At 38.2% G+C, this 15,656-nt stretch overlaps 1 protein-coding gene and 1 long non-coding RNA gene across 2 annotated transcripts; both read left to right on the forward strand.

Annotated features, from left to right (window-relative positions):
• Positions 1–8: 8 nt before the first annotated feature.
• Positions 9–1,501, forward strand: LOC145237323 (uncharacterized). Its single transcript, XR_013861978.1, has 2 exons — positions 9–729; positions 925–1,501. It is a non-coding gene; the product is annotated as an uncharacterized LOC145237323 (long non-coding RNA).
• Positions 1,502–2,497: 996 nt separating this feature from the next.
• Positions 2,498–15,125, forward strand: LOC145237301 (cannabinoid receptor 2-like). The gene is made up of 7 exons (XM_080100106.1): positions 2,498–2,657; positions 2,968–3,074; positions 5,098–5,286; positions 5,768–5,916; positions 9,089–9,271; positions 12,164–12,772; positions 13,094–15,125. Exons 3-7 carry the CDS (start codon positions 5,188–5,190, stop codon positions 13,626–13,628), a joined length of 1,575 nt encoding a protein of 524 aa, XP_079956232.1. The 5' UTR covers positions 2,498–2,657; positions 2,968–3,074; positions 5,098–5,187; the 3' UTR covers positions 13,629–15,125.
• The last annotated feature ends 531 nt before the right edge of the window (positions 15,126–15,656 follow it).

Raw genomic sequence — 15,656 nt, forward strand, 5'->3', positions numbered from 1 at the left:
ACGTCAGAGGAGGTGTGTCTGCGTGAAACCACACTAAATTGCGTAACTGGTTCGCGCTTACAACGCGACCAACACGTTTGAAGTTTGTCTACATCGCACGTCAAGCAGATAAGTAACTTGTTTTTGAGTTGAGTTGAGTTTATTTCGCTTTGCAAAAACCTCAGCAACACAACAGGAGCAAAACAACCTTAAAATGGCCATTTGTTAGACCCTAAATTAGCCGAACACAAATCACTTCGTAAACAATGGACCTAGTTTCTTTCGTTCTCAACTGAGAAGTCGAAAAAAGTTATTTGAAGTGAACATGTTATGTCCAGCAATCGCAGTGTTTTGGCGAGTACTTTAATTCAAAATATGTGCATGCAAACTCATTTTTTGAGCACAAATACATTTTTGCACAAAACAGTAATTAATATTGCCAATGACGTGTATTTTAGTGCCAAGGTCAAGTTTCTTCATCAAAAAAGGCGCAGCAATTTACGCGGATACAAAAATCGGTCGTGGACGGGAATCGGTGAATGCACGAGGCACCTACCGTGCATAACGTGCTTCCTTTCATCCACGTCAGAGCATTCATCGCCCTGAGCGCTCGATCACAAGACTTACGTCACGCATGTTTTTTTCTGTTTTGTTAAAATCAGTCGTTTCTCCTAAAAACTTTCCGGTACTTTGCTTCAGCAGAAGTTTGCGGAATTTGACTTCTTTGTGTGAGATCTATTGATAGCAAAGGTGGGATTTTCGAATTGCAATAAAAAAATCGGGTTTATTTAAAACTGCGTTTAGAGGTAAAAAAAAACTCTAGTCGAATGAATTAAGTATCGTTTATTTTTCTATTTTTCTGGCAATTTGTTTGTCAAACCCTCTGCCCAACTGTTCAGCTTTTAAAAATTGAGGAACATGTTTTAACTGACTTTTGTATTCCAGACAAAAAGTTTCAAAGCAGTTTTCTGATTTACCACTAAGCCATCGAAATGCAATCGAAATGCCATTCAATTTCTATGGCCGGTAGAGCAACACAAAAGCGGAAACCATACACCACCAGTGAAACGGAATTTGATCTAGGAATGCTTCCCTCTACAAATAGATTTGTTGACGTGCCTTTGGGATAAGATGTTGTTTACGTTCAAATCCACCACTACGTGTTGACCCACACGTAAACACTATACGTCACAATCACTATTCTTACGCCCATGCAATGCCATGTATGTCCCCAGTGTTAGCTTAATCCTAAAGCTTTGTTTGCCTATAATGCCGCCAAAAATTTGTTTTGTGGACTTTGTTTGTTTGGTCGTATACAACAAATCAGGCAGCTGGCTCGTCTGGATTTTATGACAAATGCAAAGTCCCGTAGTTTTGTTGTTTTGCCCTCATAACGCACAATAATATGATTCACTTGTATAAAAGTTTACACATCACATTCTATATGTGTTGATGGGTGTTATGTGAGACATCAAACTATAGACAGCAACTGTTAACCCTGAACAACGAACACAACAAGTTATTGGTTGTACGATTTGACCTGTGGGTATGTTTAGGGCTCTAACAACGTATGGTGCAAAAATGACAAGTGGCAAAAAGTGTATTTCGACAAAGAATGGCCTTATTAGTAGAATGTGCTGGCCTGAAAAGCCCACAACAATAGAATTATTTAGGGTACTGTTATTTTAGACTGCACCCCTAAAGCAAACAGGTAAAGTAGAGACAAAGTACGAAAACTTTCCACAACCTTCTTCGGCCTTTGATCGCAAACACAATGGGATGATTCCACATTAGACTTAGCATTGTGACGTCATAAATTCGACTGTTCCAGAAAAGCAAATACACACGTACAGAGAGAAGACAAAGTCCGATTGTGAGACTTTAGTCCCTACAACTTACAACGAAGTTTTCGACTAAACAATTTGGACGAAGAGACAAAATCGGCAACATATTCTTGGTAGCAAGAATTGATTACACTAATGAACATGGAAAAACTTAAAAGTGTGGAAAAAATAACCATAACGCCACGTTTTTTCAGTTATTCAATCGCTGCCCATGTTTTTTTAACTTTCATTCAATGGGCAAGACAAAAACTGAGACCGATCCACATGCAAAACAATAGTCGCGTTATGAACATTGTTTGGCGGCAATTTATCAAACAAATATTATTATTTACCTAATCTGTCAAACGCGCGCGTAACGGTTCATTCATAAAAAAACAATGTCAACAAGCCGCGCGGCGTAGTATGTAGTAAGAGATTGTTTTGACATGTACTAGAGTAAATCAAAACTATTTGCAAAAATAATAATTTAGAGAGGAGTTGAAAATTTCAGCAAAATTGTTTCTTTGACGCATAAAGAAATTTATATTGTGCCCAAAAAACACAACAAATGATTGTGAAAATGTAAAATATTTACTCTTTAGTGTCACGTAGCGGCAATCGTAAACAATCGCTTCGGGAGGCAAGTTTTTTATCGGCAACTAGAGTCTTGCAGTATTTAATACTGTGTTTGTTAATCTAGTGTAATCCAAGGTTAAAGAAGCCATTAAAACAGATGTAAAAGCGAACAGTTACTGCTGTAATTAAACAATTGTAACCATTATTAAGTTTCACGGCTTTTAACAGGCGTCGGCGAGGAAAAAAAATCATGCAACTTGGGATTTGCAAAGATGGCAGGTACGTTGTATAATAATACATGTAATATGTAACAGCCAACAGAATAAGCTTTCTACCTGGCAGCAATGGTATATACATATTTGTACGAATGTACCATAATTCTACCGCAATGAATTATATGCAAAAGCAAAATGAAACATACACAAATGGTTACAATGCCTGTACAGTTTTGCACCTGTATTTTATGTTTTCAAAAAGTCTACGATATTTAGACCAATGAATTGCAATAGTATGAGCAAAACACATGTCTTTGAATGCCAAATACACTGTTTGAACATAATTAAAATGTGTAAAATTTTGTTTTGCACAGGAACAGAGAAGCACAACAGTCGAGATGGATTTGTGACATTGGTTAATTGCTTTTGCTTCCAGCAATTCTGCTTTCAGAAACATCGGAGAAATGCTTCCATGCTGGAGGTAAAAATATGGTTGTCATATCAAAATACTTTTTGCGTTTTACCGACAGTTACCCGTAGACATGTTTTTCTCATTATTAACTAGATATTTTTTATTGTTACGTAATTTAGCTAACAATAGACGATAACATTATAATCGCTTCACACAACAGTTGTTGACATTATGGCTGGCTTCAAAAATCGTTTCGGTTGATGCTGGTATAGGCAATTTGTCAGTGGTGTTGTTCGACTGTCTTTAGTCAGTCCAACAAGAGTTTCATATTTGGTAGAAGGCAAAATTGCAAAAGGTTTCAATTTTCTACGCTTTCAAATATATAGAAGAAATATATCACCGAACTGTAACCTGGTCTGCTGTGTATGTTTGAAGAAAGCTTTTTTTCGCAGACTGGTGATTTGGTTTGTAACAGAAGTAAAAGATTCACACAGCATGTTTGCTATACGTTTCAACGTCTTAAATAATTATTCGCTGATAAAACAAGAACAACACGTTGTAGCCTAACAATTTCTCGCGTTCTCTTTCATATCCCACGACGCACATATCAATGAACGTATTACTTTGCACTTTATCTTGCAGTGGAATTTGTTTAGCTAGGACCTTCAAATTTAGAGACAAATCTATATTTGCAACATAAGTTCAGCCAATTGAGGCCAAGTCTTCGCTGCAGCGATTTCAGACATGCGCCTGCGTCGGTTGCCACGCAACGTACTCCGACGTCACATACAGGATGTCCATGTCGGGAAGCTTCCTGGGTAGCTATTGACGCATTTTGTTGCTTCCTGGCTCAGTAGGGGAGCGCGTTGTTGTCACTTTAGACAGGGTGGTCTGCTTTCAGTATTCAAAGTAGTGAACTGACTTTAAGTTACCACACAAGGTTAAGACGAGTTTAGCTTTTTATAAGTTTATCTATGAGGAATGAGACAGCATATATATATATATGTAGCCCATTGTAGTTGGTTTACGAAATAATATTGCAGTAAATTGAAATATTGCAAGATAAGAGTAACCACTGTTTAGTCACATCAACAACTTGCTATAGCGTACAAACATAAAACGTTGTGCAAACTATCATTAGTCGCGTGCATGATATTCTTTATCGGTACTGTATAAGTGTTTATATGCCACATTGTCGCAATATAGGCTTGAGTGCTTATTGACTCCCCATTGTTCTCACGTTGCCTTGGGAAATGAGTCAGGTCGCGGTAACTAGTCCCGCCCTTTCATTGCTACTTAGTAGACGTTTCGAAGGAAGACGAATTTAGATTCCCGGCTTGCGTCTTTTTTGTGGGACTCGGTCCGCAGTTCAATTATATGTCGGTTTCCTAACGTTCAAGTTGGGTTTGAAATGTGTAGCTTAAAGGTTAGGAAGCGTTTCAAGCCGTTTTCCTGGAAGTTTGAGATGAAAAGCGTGTTTTATAGAGTTGTGTAACCCTGATAGCCATGTATTTTAATCAGCTTAGCATCTTTAGTATGTTGCGTGATAGGCCAAAAAAATGAGACATCGCATTTTCCTCATACATTTGACAGCAGAAAGTTACAGTATTGATGTACTCTATTAGTCTTTGTTGGTCTGAGTGGGTCTTTATTGGTTGGATTTTTTCGCATTATGAGCAAAATGTAGCAAAACAAGAAGCAGAAAATAGTTACCCCTTTATTTTTGCAAAAAACGATGAAGCAAGGCTAGTCTAAAATTATATGAAGTAGGTGTATATTATGTCGATTGTCTTGCTGGTACAAAATCAAATGTACATATTTTGCCTTAAATCTGCGTTACCAGGCAGACAGCCGACTTAGAAACACTTAAACTTAGCCTATTACGGTATGCGCAACCAAAGCTTTTGTCTGACACAATTGATAATGACTTATATAAAAAATGGTTTTGTAAAGAAATTGCTTTGAACTTGGTCAACTAAGCCAATAAAAATTACACAATAAAAGGCCGGTTATTTATAATGTGGGTAACTTTCTCACACCGGCGAAACATGTGTAGCAGTGTACCGGTTAATACGTAAATTTTGTGTTTCAGTACCTTGTGCACTTGATAGTTACTGCTGTATGATTTTCATGAGAGCTCAGGCCTTTAGCACACAAACATCGCTTACACAGCACTGGCATCATGACAACGGAAGTAATATTGGTGTCCAATTTCACCACAGCTGGAGTCTACTCTCTTGGTCGACGATTTAAAATTGAACCATTTCTGGCTACAGAACAAGTGAGAAACATCGGTTTGGTTGTGGGTAATGTTTAACTGACTGGTTTAATAGTTTGTAGAGGTTTTTCTGCTAAAACTATTTGCCACGGGGTTTTTATGGCTGATAATAATTTGGGGGAATTTTAGACTGAAAACGATGACAAACCAAAAGATGACGATATATACCAGCAGACGTCAGAAGTCAATTGTGACATAAAACACTATATTTTTTAGCTCGAGTTGCAAAATATTGTTTTTAAATAAGTAAGGTATTGTAGTCACTCAGCATCCGCCAACATAAACGTAGCGAAAATTCCATTAACATCACAAGACTCACAATGTCAATTGTCCAAGATCTGGTAATAACGTGTTACATGCCTTGTGTTCGCTTAAAGGTCAACCACTAAACAAAACGATGACGGTAAAAAGTATTTTTTTCGGGAATGTTATTCTTACTAGTAGACCATTTGACCAACTTTACATGCCCTTGTTTTACTTGTAGATGAACACAACGACGAGTTCGATAACTATAGACCAGATACAAAGGGTCACAACTGGTTTGGAAATCGCCACTGCCTTTGCTTCTGTCTTTGCTATATTCGTCAACCTATGTGTCCTCATGGTGATTGCAATTGGTCCAAGGGCTTTTAGGTATGTATTTATATGTGCACAACTTCGTTAACACTAAGTTTGCCATACGCCTGGATCACAGTACGCCAAGCCCATTAAAGGTGTTGTACCAAATCAGCCGTAGTTTCCCACGTGGCAAGACGTGGGCTAGAATAATCTAGCCTGCGGTGGGATTCGAACCCACGGCAGGAGTCTTTCCGGGACTTTTTTTCGTACACCTATAAGGAAACCTTTTAAGAAAAAGGAAAACTAATGCAGATGGGTTGGTTAATGCTCTACATTTCGAGGGACTTATTTTTTACGAAAAATTGAAAAGAAATCAGTTGGGGTTGCATAATACTCCTGTAACAAATACGCTTAGCCCGCCTACAAATATTTTTGTCGACTTCCGTATTTTCTGTTATGCTTAGTAGTCGTTTGAATGTTGGTTTCTCGGTAATACAAGCGGCGCCTGTCTGCTTCCTTGACAAAAAGGAAACAGTCGATAATTTTGCGAATCGCGATTTCATTCAACAAAACATTTCAACATTTCAAATTTAATAAACCAAATAAACCGATGTGTTTCTAAGTAACAACACAAAATGTCATGTATCCGTTTCAAACATAATTTGTTAGCAAGGATGCCATACCATCCTTATTTCTAAAATCTATCGTGAAACGCGCCTTAGAGAAAATATGCTTGTCCCTCCTATCCCCCCAATGCTTGTCTCGCAATTGACTTGCGCCCTTAGTTTTAATGTTATCTTGCTTTAGCTGCCAAGATTTGTAACTTAATAAAGCGCCAAATTATTTTCGACTATAGTGAACCTCTACTATAGCAATACAGTGTCAATACAGTAACTATAGCTATATTAGTTTCCAAGACGAATGTTTCTGTGAAAATTGAGAAAGTCAAAGTACACTGTTTAAAATTGTTTCTTAAAATATTTGTTTTCTTTTTATTTGAAAGAAAACGAAATAGGAAAACTGTATAAATTTTCTGTGAAATAACCGGAGTAGCGATTTTATATTCCCTCAAACGTTTGCGCTAAATGTTCAACATTAGGCGTCGCCACACCTATGTAACGTGTAGGCCTGGTAAAGCGAAAATTGACAACAACTTTTTCATGCAATAGGTTGTGGGCACGACAGTACCTGTATTTCTCTGAAATTTCGCACTTCTGTCAGCAGTTCACAAGCTTTAATGCTATTTTATTTCGGTGTTATTTTAATAACGGATTTCCACTCATAAAACATTTTATCTGCGGTTATTTGACGGCCTGGTTTTGCAACTACCTGTAACATACATGAGTGGAACTGCAATCGTAGCGCTTATCCGCCAGTATTAGGGCCTGTTGTAAATGCCATTATTATCATGTTTGATACTTTTATAAAAGAACATTTCTTGAGTCACGAATTTTTCAGCTAGGCAATAAAACGTATCGTATGTACGCATTGACATCTGTAGCACCAAGCATGTTGTTCTTTACCAATGAAATGATTCGGGCCTTACTTTACACTCTGCGTCAGTATTGGAATAAATTTAACCAGCTAAGTAGCCAACTTCTGGACCAGACCTAATGTCAAACAGCCCTAAAACGCCTTGTTCAAGACCAATTGTATATTCACTCTATTGCATGTGTTTGTTATCGTGGTCTTTCCTTAGGCTTCAATGTATAGGCCTGTCAATCAAACTTTCGGGCCTAAACGGGCTTCTCAAAAACAATTCTAGTTCGAGTCGGGTTTCGGGCTTGTACTTTCGGGTTCGGGCTCTAATTTCATGTCTCTTCACTACTCTGGTGCACACTTCATTCGTAGTTCAGATCATGATTGTAAGCAGGCCCGAAACCGAAATGTCTTTCACACCGAACCAATTGTATTTTTTATGCGGTTTCTTTCAAAGATCCCATGCTTTTAGAAATTCTGGTGTGAAACTTTTTTAGGGCCTTTTTTGTTTTATAAAATCTTGTATACTGATCAACGTCATTGCGCCTAGCGCTAATGTCACGGATTCACGTAGAAAAGCCTTTAGTCATGCAGGAAGTTAATCTAATCGATTATGTTTTACATGATTTAATGTAAATTTTCCGGTGAGCGCAACTAGGTGCTCAAAAATTGATGCCTGTTAACAAAGGTTTCATGCCACACGTAAATTTACACGGACTGATAATGACTGTTCACAGAAAATAGAAAAAATCTTGAGCGCAAAAGTGTAACGATTTAGTAAATAAAAAGTTTTTGTAATTAACAAAATTCATCTATGTTGCCCTTTTTCTCTTTGTCTGCTCTAAATAATTGAAGAGCCCGGGTGTAACGGGTTGACACATTTGTAACTTCACGTCAAAAACCTATTCTAAAAAAATCGATTAAAATGAAAGTAAATATATTGAGGATATACGTTCTATAGCTTGCTACATTCTGTTTCAAAAAGTAAATAACAATATAGTAAAGTAGTGACTTAGATCGGGGTTCACAACCTGCGGTCGAGGTGATGGATTTAAACATGTGTATTAAAATACAGTTAAAATTTGATTATCAAACCGTTCAGCTAAATCGATAAATAAAGTTAAAAACACAAAAAAACATGAGATACTTGGCGGCCGTTGGTAAAGGGCAGGTAATGCGGTCGTCATGGCGAAAAGGTTGTGCACCCCTGTTATAGATCAGTGGTTCTCAACTGGTGGTCCATGGACCACGAGTGGTCCATGATGACTTTTTGGGTGGTCCACAGGACGCCCACTAAATTCGGTGATAAACTAGAGATTATTGCATTTTAAATGTTGAAGAAGTATCGAAATGTTAGCTGTTAATAATTGTATCTCGCTTCTTGAAAATAGGTTTTAAAGAATTATGTTTCAAGTCCAAATTGTTGTTTCGTATGCTTACTTCAACCTTGCTTAAAATTGAAATGGTCCACGATATTAGTTTTACTGGGCCAGTGGTCCATGGCCTGAAATGAGTTGAGAATCACTGTTATAGATCAACGACTTTTTCCGTACTGGCATTTTATTTTCAATTTATTTAGTCGTAATTAAGCGCCTTTTTGCTACATATATTTAAACGTTATTTTGGAATTCTCTCCAATAATTGTTTGCTTTTGTTGTAAACTTGTAATACGTTGTAGTAAACTGCATGGGGTCAATTTACACAAAATTTTTATCGTTATAGCAATCTTAGCCGGTCATTTTTTAGAGCCTTTATATTTTTTTCGCAGGACTCCAACGTTCTTTTTCATCAGCAGTCTTGCGTCTGCCGACCTTCTAACTGGCGTCACAGTTTTGTTCGCAATTTTTCTTCCCATCAGCGACCGTGCTTGGGAGCGGATCGCGCTTAAAGGCCTGGCAGTGGTCAGCTTCAGTGCATCAGTCAACAATCTAATCGTCATCGCCGCTGACAGGTACATGACATCTGTTACTTGTTTGTAGCAACTAATGTAATATTAAGGAACACAAAGTACCAAGTTTAATGGTGAAAATAACGGCCCAAATAGACGTAAAAAAACGACATGGTTTATTGTTCAAACGTTTCGGCAAATGTTTATGCCATCATCAGTGATATGAAGGCCACATCAGTTACATCTGTTTATATACACTTGAGTCACGTGAACCATTAAACTTATGAACAGATCCGTATATAGTGTTACAATAGACAAAGATTTTAAAAACAGACCTGAAATGCACGTTGGTGAAAATAGGATACGTTCCTCATTAACAATAATGACAAATCATTTTTTTTTCTGTTAAACCAGTCTGATGTTAATGTTTCTGCACATACTAATTTCAATTGTTATATGCGTGACGCAGCTATTAAACAAAAACAACAAAAGCTTAAATGAAACCCCCAAATGTAGTCGCTAGATTTGAAAGCAAAAATTTCATCTTTGTAGTGAGTTTGTATATGATTGCTGTTGCTATAATCACTTCTGTAATGTGCCATAAAACTTGAACTGCCTGTTTTACATACACGCAAAAAGGAACCATGAAGTAGGAAGTGACGAAAATTGATAACGAAACAGAAAATTGTTTTTAAATTGAAAATTGTTCACTGTATACAAGTCTTCCGGCAATTATGTTTTAATCAATTCGTATCTTATGAAGTAGAGACATGGTTGGTGCCCCGAATAGAAACACAAGTATCGGAGTTGGTAATAATTGCTGTTACCACAGTTGCGAAATGCCTGTGCCGTGTAAGTGCCACAGCCGAAGAATTGACAATCTCGATTGCGCTACGAACCGGTTTTAAGGAGCCATAACTTAGCGAACCATCTAAAAAACGAGTGTTTAAAACTTGCAAATTTGTTACCACCCATTAAGATGCTGAGTTTGTAAGCAGCATTTCGTTTATCTCGAGTGACAGGTTAAACTTAATGCGTTTAAGGCCTTGTGATTGTAACGTGAATTGGCAATCATTGGTGCTTACTGGGCAAAAATGTGGGAATCGTGTGGTCTGTTTGTGGGATCCGGTTTTCGGGTTCAATCAAAACTTGCTTCTTTGACCTCAGCCACAGGAAAAGAAGAAATATTTCCCTTTGCACGCAACCCTGAACAATCGCATAATTCGTGGTTACATTCAGTCATTGCAGTGGGTTCACACCAGTTTAAACCCGGTTTTGAAGTTTACTTTTTGCGTTTTATGAAGCAATTACTATTAATTTTAAGAGTTAAAGAGACAATAATACAAAGCAAATTATGACGACAGTCATTATAAGCGAGCAATTATCTGTATATGACATGTATGATCATTATCATTATATAGGTAATTAATAGTTAGCTGTATACATAACCCCATATACGTTTTTATGTTTTTTTTTTTAAAATGGCTATCAATCTACACAAAATATCGATTTATCACTTATTAATACTTCCAAACAAACACTTGTATTAAGTCAAGATCGTACGTTTTTTTTTCAAAATTGTTTTTTGCAAGACTGCTTGGTGAATTCACGCATTGCATGTAAATATACCACGGCTAATCCGGACCCGTTTGGACCAAACAAATTGTCTGGATTAGGCAAAGATCCGGATTAACCGATGCCGATTGGTCAAAGCCTTGCCACATTACGAATCATTTGTACCTTAAGTTTTGTCCGAATTAGGCGAAGACCGGACTGTACAGAATTATGTACATATTGAACATACGTTTTTGTTTTTGTCGAAGGCTGTTACTATATCATCATACGCATGTCTTGGTATTAGCGCCTTAAGTGAAATTTACCAACCGAAAACTTGAAAAAAAATGAATCACTCGTTGTCATAAGCACGCATTGTTTCACGAATCACGGAACAAAAGCACCCTTTCGTTTTTCATGATTTTCCTGTGTCTCATACTATTCATAAGCTAGTTAGCAGCCTTTACCGTGCCATTTCACTTTCACACCGACCGCTATACAAGTTGTTAGTCATAGTTCCTGTTTACGCCCGTCACTAACCAAACCTCGACAAACTTCATTCAAACCCCGCTTTTGTGACGTCGCATAGTGTTTAGCGTATTTAACGTATTAAACAGTTATCAGAAAATGTAGGTAACGAAGTACATAAACCAACATAGTTGCAAGTTGCACCGGGCTTTTTGGGGCGATTTGGGTTTTGGCTTGTTTGAATAAAGGGTTAAATACGTTCCTGACTTCCCACTCGGCCACATTGCGTCGTAATTTCACCTAATATATCTTTATAACTTTTGGACCTGCATTTTGGCTTCATAACATGAACTATATTGGTTCAAAACTCAATTTCAAGACAGTTTGTAAGTCTGTATGGTGTTCATACAATCACTACAAAAACTTTTTGGTAGTTTGCCAGGAAAGCTAAGCTTCCTCGGGGACAAAGAGCCGGAGTGCAAGAAAGTGTATTTTTGTTCATTTTCGGATTTATTTGTTCTTATATGCATTCTCCGAGTCTGCTTTATTACGCGGTTATCTGTAAACAACTTTTTTCGCATTTTTTCTGTATCTAGTACATATTGTCATTTACATAGCGGGTGGGACAATGTCATCATATTTTCCATTTCAGTTGATCCAAACGACTTTGAAATGGCTCCGCAAATAACACTGCATACAAAATTTTCGATACCTTTAGGCCTGTCGAATTCGATACCTTAAGGATTTTAATCCAAATTGTTGCAATTTTGTGCGTTATTTGTAAAGGTTACTATCAAAACTTAGAAAAATAAAAAAAATGTATTTAAGTGTCTTTTATTACAGCGAACTCATTTCAGGCAAAAATATAATTCAAAAAAGATCTTTACAATTACTTACATTAAATATATTAACCCAACTCTATCTTTTCCACAGATGTATTAAAATCCAGGACGAGCGCCGATACAGTCGCATCTTCACGAACAAATCATCCATGATCTTAATAGCAATTACTTGGTTTATGGCGATTGCGGTCTTTCTTGTCGCTCCATTGGCCGGGTGGTCATGCTCCGATGCTCGGTGCGTATGCGCCTCTGGTGGAATGTGCCAATGTGACCCAAAGTCTTGCTCTCAAAGCTTTCCACCTTTCACGCTGAGTTACATAGCAGTGGGGGTTGGCTACTTCTACACAAGCCTATGTCTCATGCTAGCGCTCTACTGCGTACTTTTTTTAACCGTTAGATGGCGCGCCGGGTCACAACTGAAACGTCACGGCAGCGTTTTAGGCAATGTCCCGAACCGCGGCCCTTTTGTAATGATACATCGTCGGCGTGAAGTTCGACTTGCCAAGACTCTCGTGATAGTCATGGGCGTCTTCTTCGTATGTTGGCTGCCCGTGACGTCACTTTTCATCTACGATTTGACGTCAACACGTAGTGACATCATCCATTGGTTCGACTACTGCCTCGCGTCGGCGGTGATCCACCCCTTGGTGAATCCCCTGATCTATTCGATGCGACTGCCGAGAATGTGGATAACTTTTAAGTAAGTTGTAATTACTAATAGCTATACGTTGGTTAAGTTTATGTAAGTTGCAACACTACATAGCGTTTATGGCCACCCTAACGTGCTAAGCATATATTTTAGCATTTTGGAGTTTAGTATGCTGTATATTGTAGCTTATCTTTACGACATAATGCAACTACTACTTTTCCATATTTTAGTGATTATTAAATAACAGAATAGTTTGTAAAGTTTCAGTAGGAAATTTAACCTATTGATACCAAAACGCCCAGATTAAGAAAGTAGTTTTTTGCTGCATTGTCTTTATACTTACTGCTATAAAATTATGTCTTATTGTTTTAGGCACCTTGCGTACGCTCTATGGCGCCGCACAGCCCGCAAACCCTCTCTCCCACGAAGTAGCTCATTCCGTTTGGCCCGCACCCCCTCAACACGGAGCAACGTCACCGGTGGAACAGCGATGACGTCAGTGCCGAGTTTTCGTCGGAATGGCAACCCCCCGATGCCGAGAAAAACTCCCACTTTATCCGCGACCACACAGATTACCATGATGAGCCCGATGAAGGATCACGACTCATCCGACGGGAGTGATTCCGCGTTTTACGCAAACGGAGATGTCCGCGTGGGTCCTGATTTAAGACGATCCGCTTCAGCTAAAGGCCCAACTCCTATGAGCGCTCTGGCTACTAGAAATACTATGCGCAATTCGTTAATATATAAAAACGCCGATCGCTTTGTTCTGAAGAAGGGCGAGCGACCTACAGTTCAAAGGTCACGCAGCGAGTCTGTCCGACTTTATAACGGCAACGTCGTGCCCAAGGAGAGCGTTGTAATATCTACGCCTTTTAATGCCGAAGCCAAAATAACTTGGAGCTGAGTTCCATGCCAAAACACGAGGTTCTTAGCTTAGGTATCAGTCGATCAGTGATCGGTTTTAAGTAGAAATCAATAAGTTCCGAAGGGGAAATGAAGAGCCCTTGAAAAGGTGCGGCAGTCTGAACGGCGTTTTTGGTTTTCGCGAATGCACTGTTATATAAAGTGTTCGGAAAAAACGGTTTAAGATTGTTAGTAGCTTGTGTAATGAGATTTTATCTTTTCGCAGTTTTGTCTATTTATTTATTGTTTATTTTTTCCCAATATACGCGTGTAAAGCGTTCACGTATGTTTTGCCCTGTGCAAGAGATTCAACCGGCACAAAAACAATCACCACGAAGGAAATAGATGCTTCACGTTGAACGTTACACTGCTCAAAACGCAATGAGTTGTTAAGGTGAAAGTCCGGATCATTTGTTGCCAGACTTAAACCAATACTTCCTTTTTGCTAACCGGCAATTATATTCACTACTCATTCGGGGCCTCTTTCCATTTCCCTGTAATGGCCCATTACTCTGATAAGGACGCCCCCAATGAGACTTCGAACATCAGTTAGGTTGTCCGGTTGCGCAAAAAAGAAGCTTTATATATATCTAAATAGGTTTATGATGTAAGAAGTTAAACGGGGCGTTGCTAAGCACTTCCGCCTGGCGTTTGTTAGCGTTATTCTTTTACTCTTTATTAGTCAATGGCACGTCCAATATTTTAATCAACGCTTTCTTAAAACGATAACGAAGAAAAATATCAGCGTTAACAAAATCTCGCTTTTCGCATCTAAACAAACCCTACAGATTTTTTTGAAACAGGAAACAGAGTTGCAAGTCGGGCCGGGCTTTTCGGGTCGGGTTCGGGTTCGGGCCGGGTTCGGGCTTAGGTATTTGTGAGAAAACGGGCTTAAAACGGGCCTGACTTTGCGTTCCGTGTCCGCCATTTTTTAAATAAAATCACTCAGCTAAGTAACAAGTCTCTGGCTTAGACTTAATGCCCACCCTACTCTAAAACACATTGTTTACGCCATTTTCTACTATTGTTCATTGTGTTTGTTGTCTTTCTCTTTTTTATTTCTCATCCTTTGTTGCAAGGCTTTCGTGGATAGGCCTGTCAATCAAAATTTCGGGCCTAAACGGGCTTCTCAAAAACGTTTCGGGTTCGGGCCGGGCTTCGGGCTTATACTTTCGGGTTCGGGCCGGGTTCGGGCTCAGATTTTGGGCCCGCTTGCAACTCTGACAGGAAAACGATGCATTAAAACCAGATATTGTTGTTCAATAAAATCAGTAAACAAAGTTTGTTATAGTCTTTATCTGCCAAGCAATGAGCTGGGTAATTACATTTTTAAGTTTAAAGTACAAGTATTGTTTGTCCATGACAGTTCCGTCTTAGCTGCAATAGTAATGTGGAGTGTTTGAGTGGCTTTTAACACTCTTGAACCTCTACGCCAATTTCGTGTTGTGTTTACACTTCTATAGTTCAAAAATCACTGAAATATTAATTTTCTATGAAACATGACGTGTATCCATTACTACTCAGTACCGAAAGCTATTATATATGGAGGAGACATCGACGTAGTTATTAGAGGAGATGAAACCAAATTATAGTGTTTACAGGTTGAATGCCGGTAGAAATTTCTTTAGAGGAAAACTACTAGTTAGCTTTGCATCATACAACAATAATTTGGCACGTTATTAAGGTTCAATAAGCAATAGTCATGACAGGACATGTCACAAGAAAGTAAGTAGTTTATTATTGTACGGTTATAAACAGATTTTTTGAGCGATTGCTTAAATAAGAAAAAAAGCTGAACACTGTAAACAATCGATTTAAATCATTCTCAACGATTGTGAGATAAAATGAGCCATGCTAGAGTACTACAATACTTTAAAATAGCGCTATGGCCCAATTGATTGTTAAGCAAAATAATTAAAAAAGATATTTAACTAAACAGGAGGTCCGAAAATTGAAATGCTATCTACTTCTGTAGTGTTCCGAAATTGCGAATCAAACCATGATATTTTGTTAAAGCCAAAATTAGCCC

The sequence above is a fragment of the Phallusia mammillata genome, chromosome 7, assembly GCF_965637545.1.
Source record: "Phallusia mammillata chromosome 7, kaPhaMamm4.hap1.1, whole genome shotgun sequence".
Taxonomy (NCBI): domain Eukaryota; kingdom Metazoa; phylum Chordata; class Ascidiacea; order Phlebobranchia; family Ascidiidae; genus Phallusia; species Phallusia mammillata.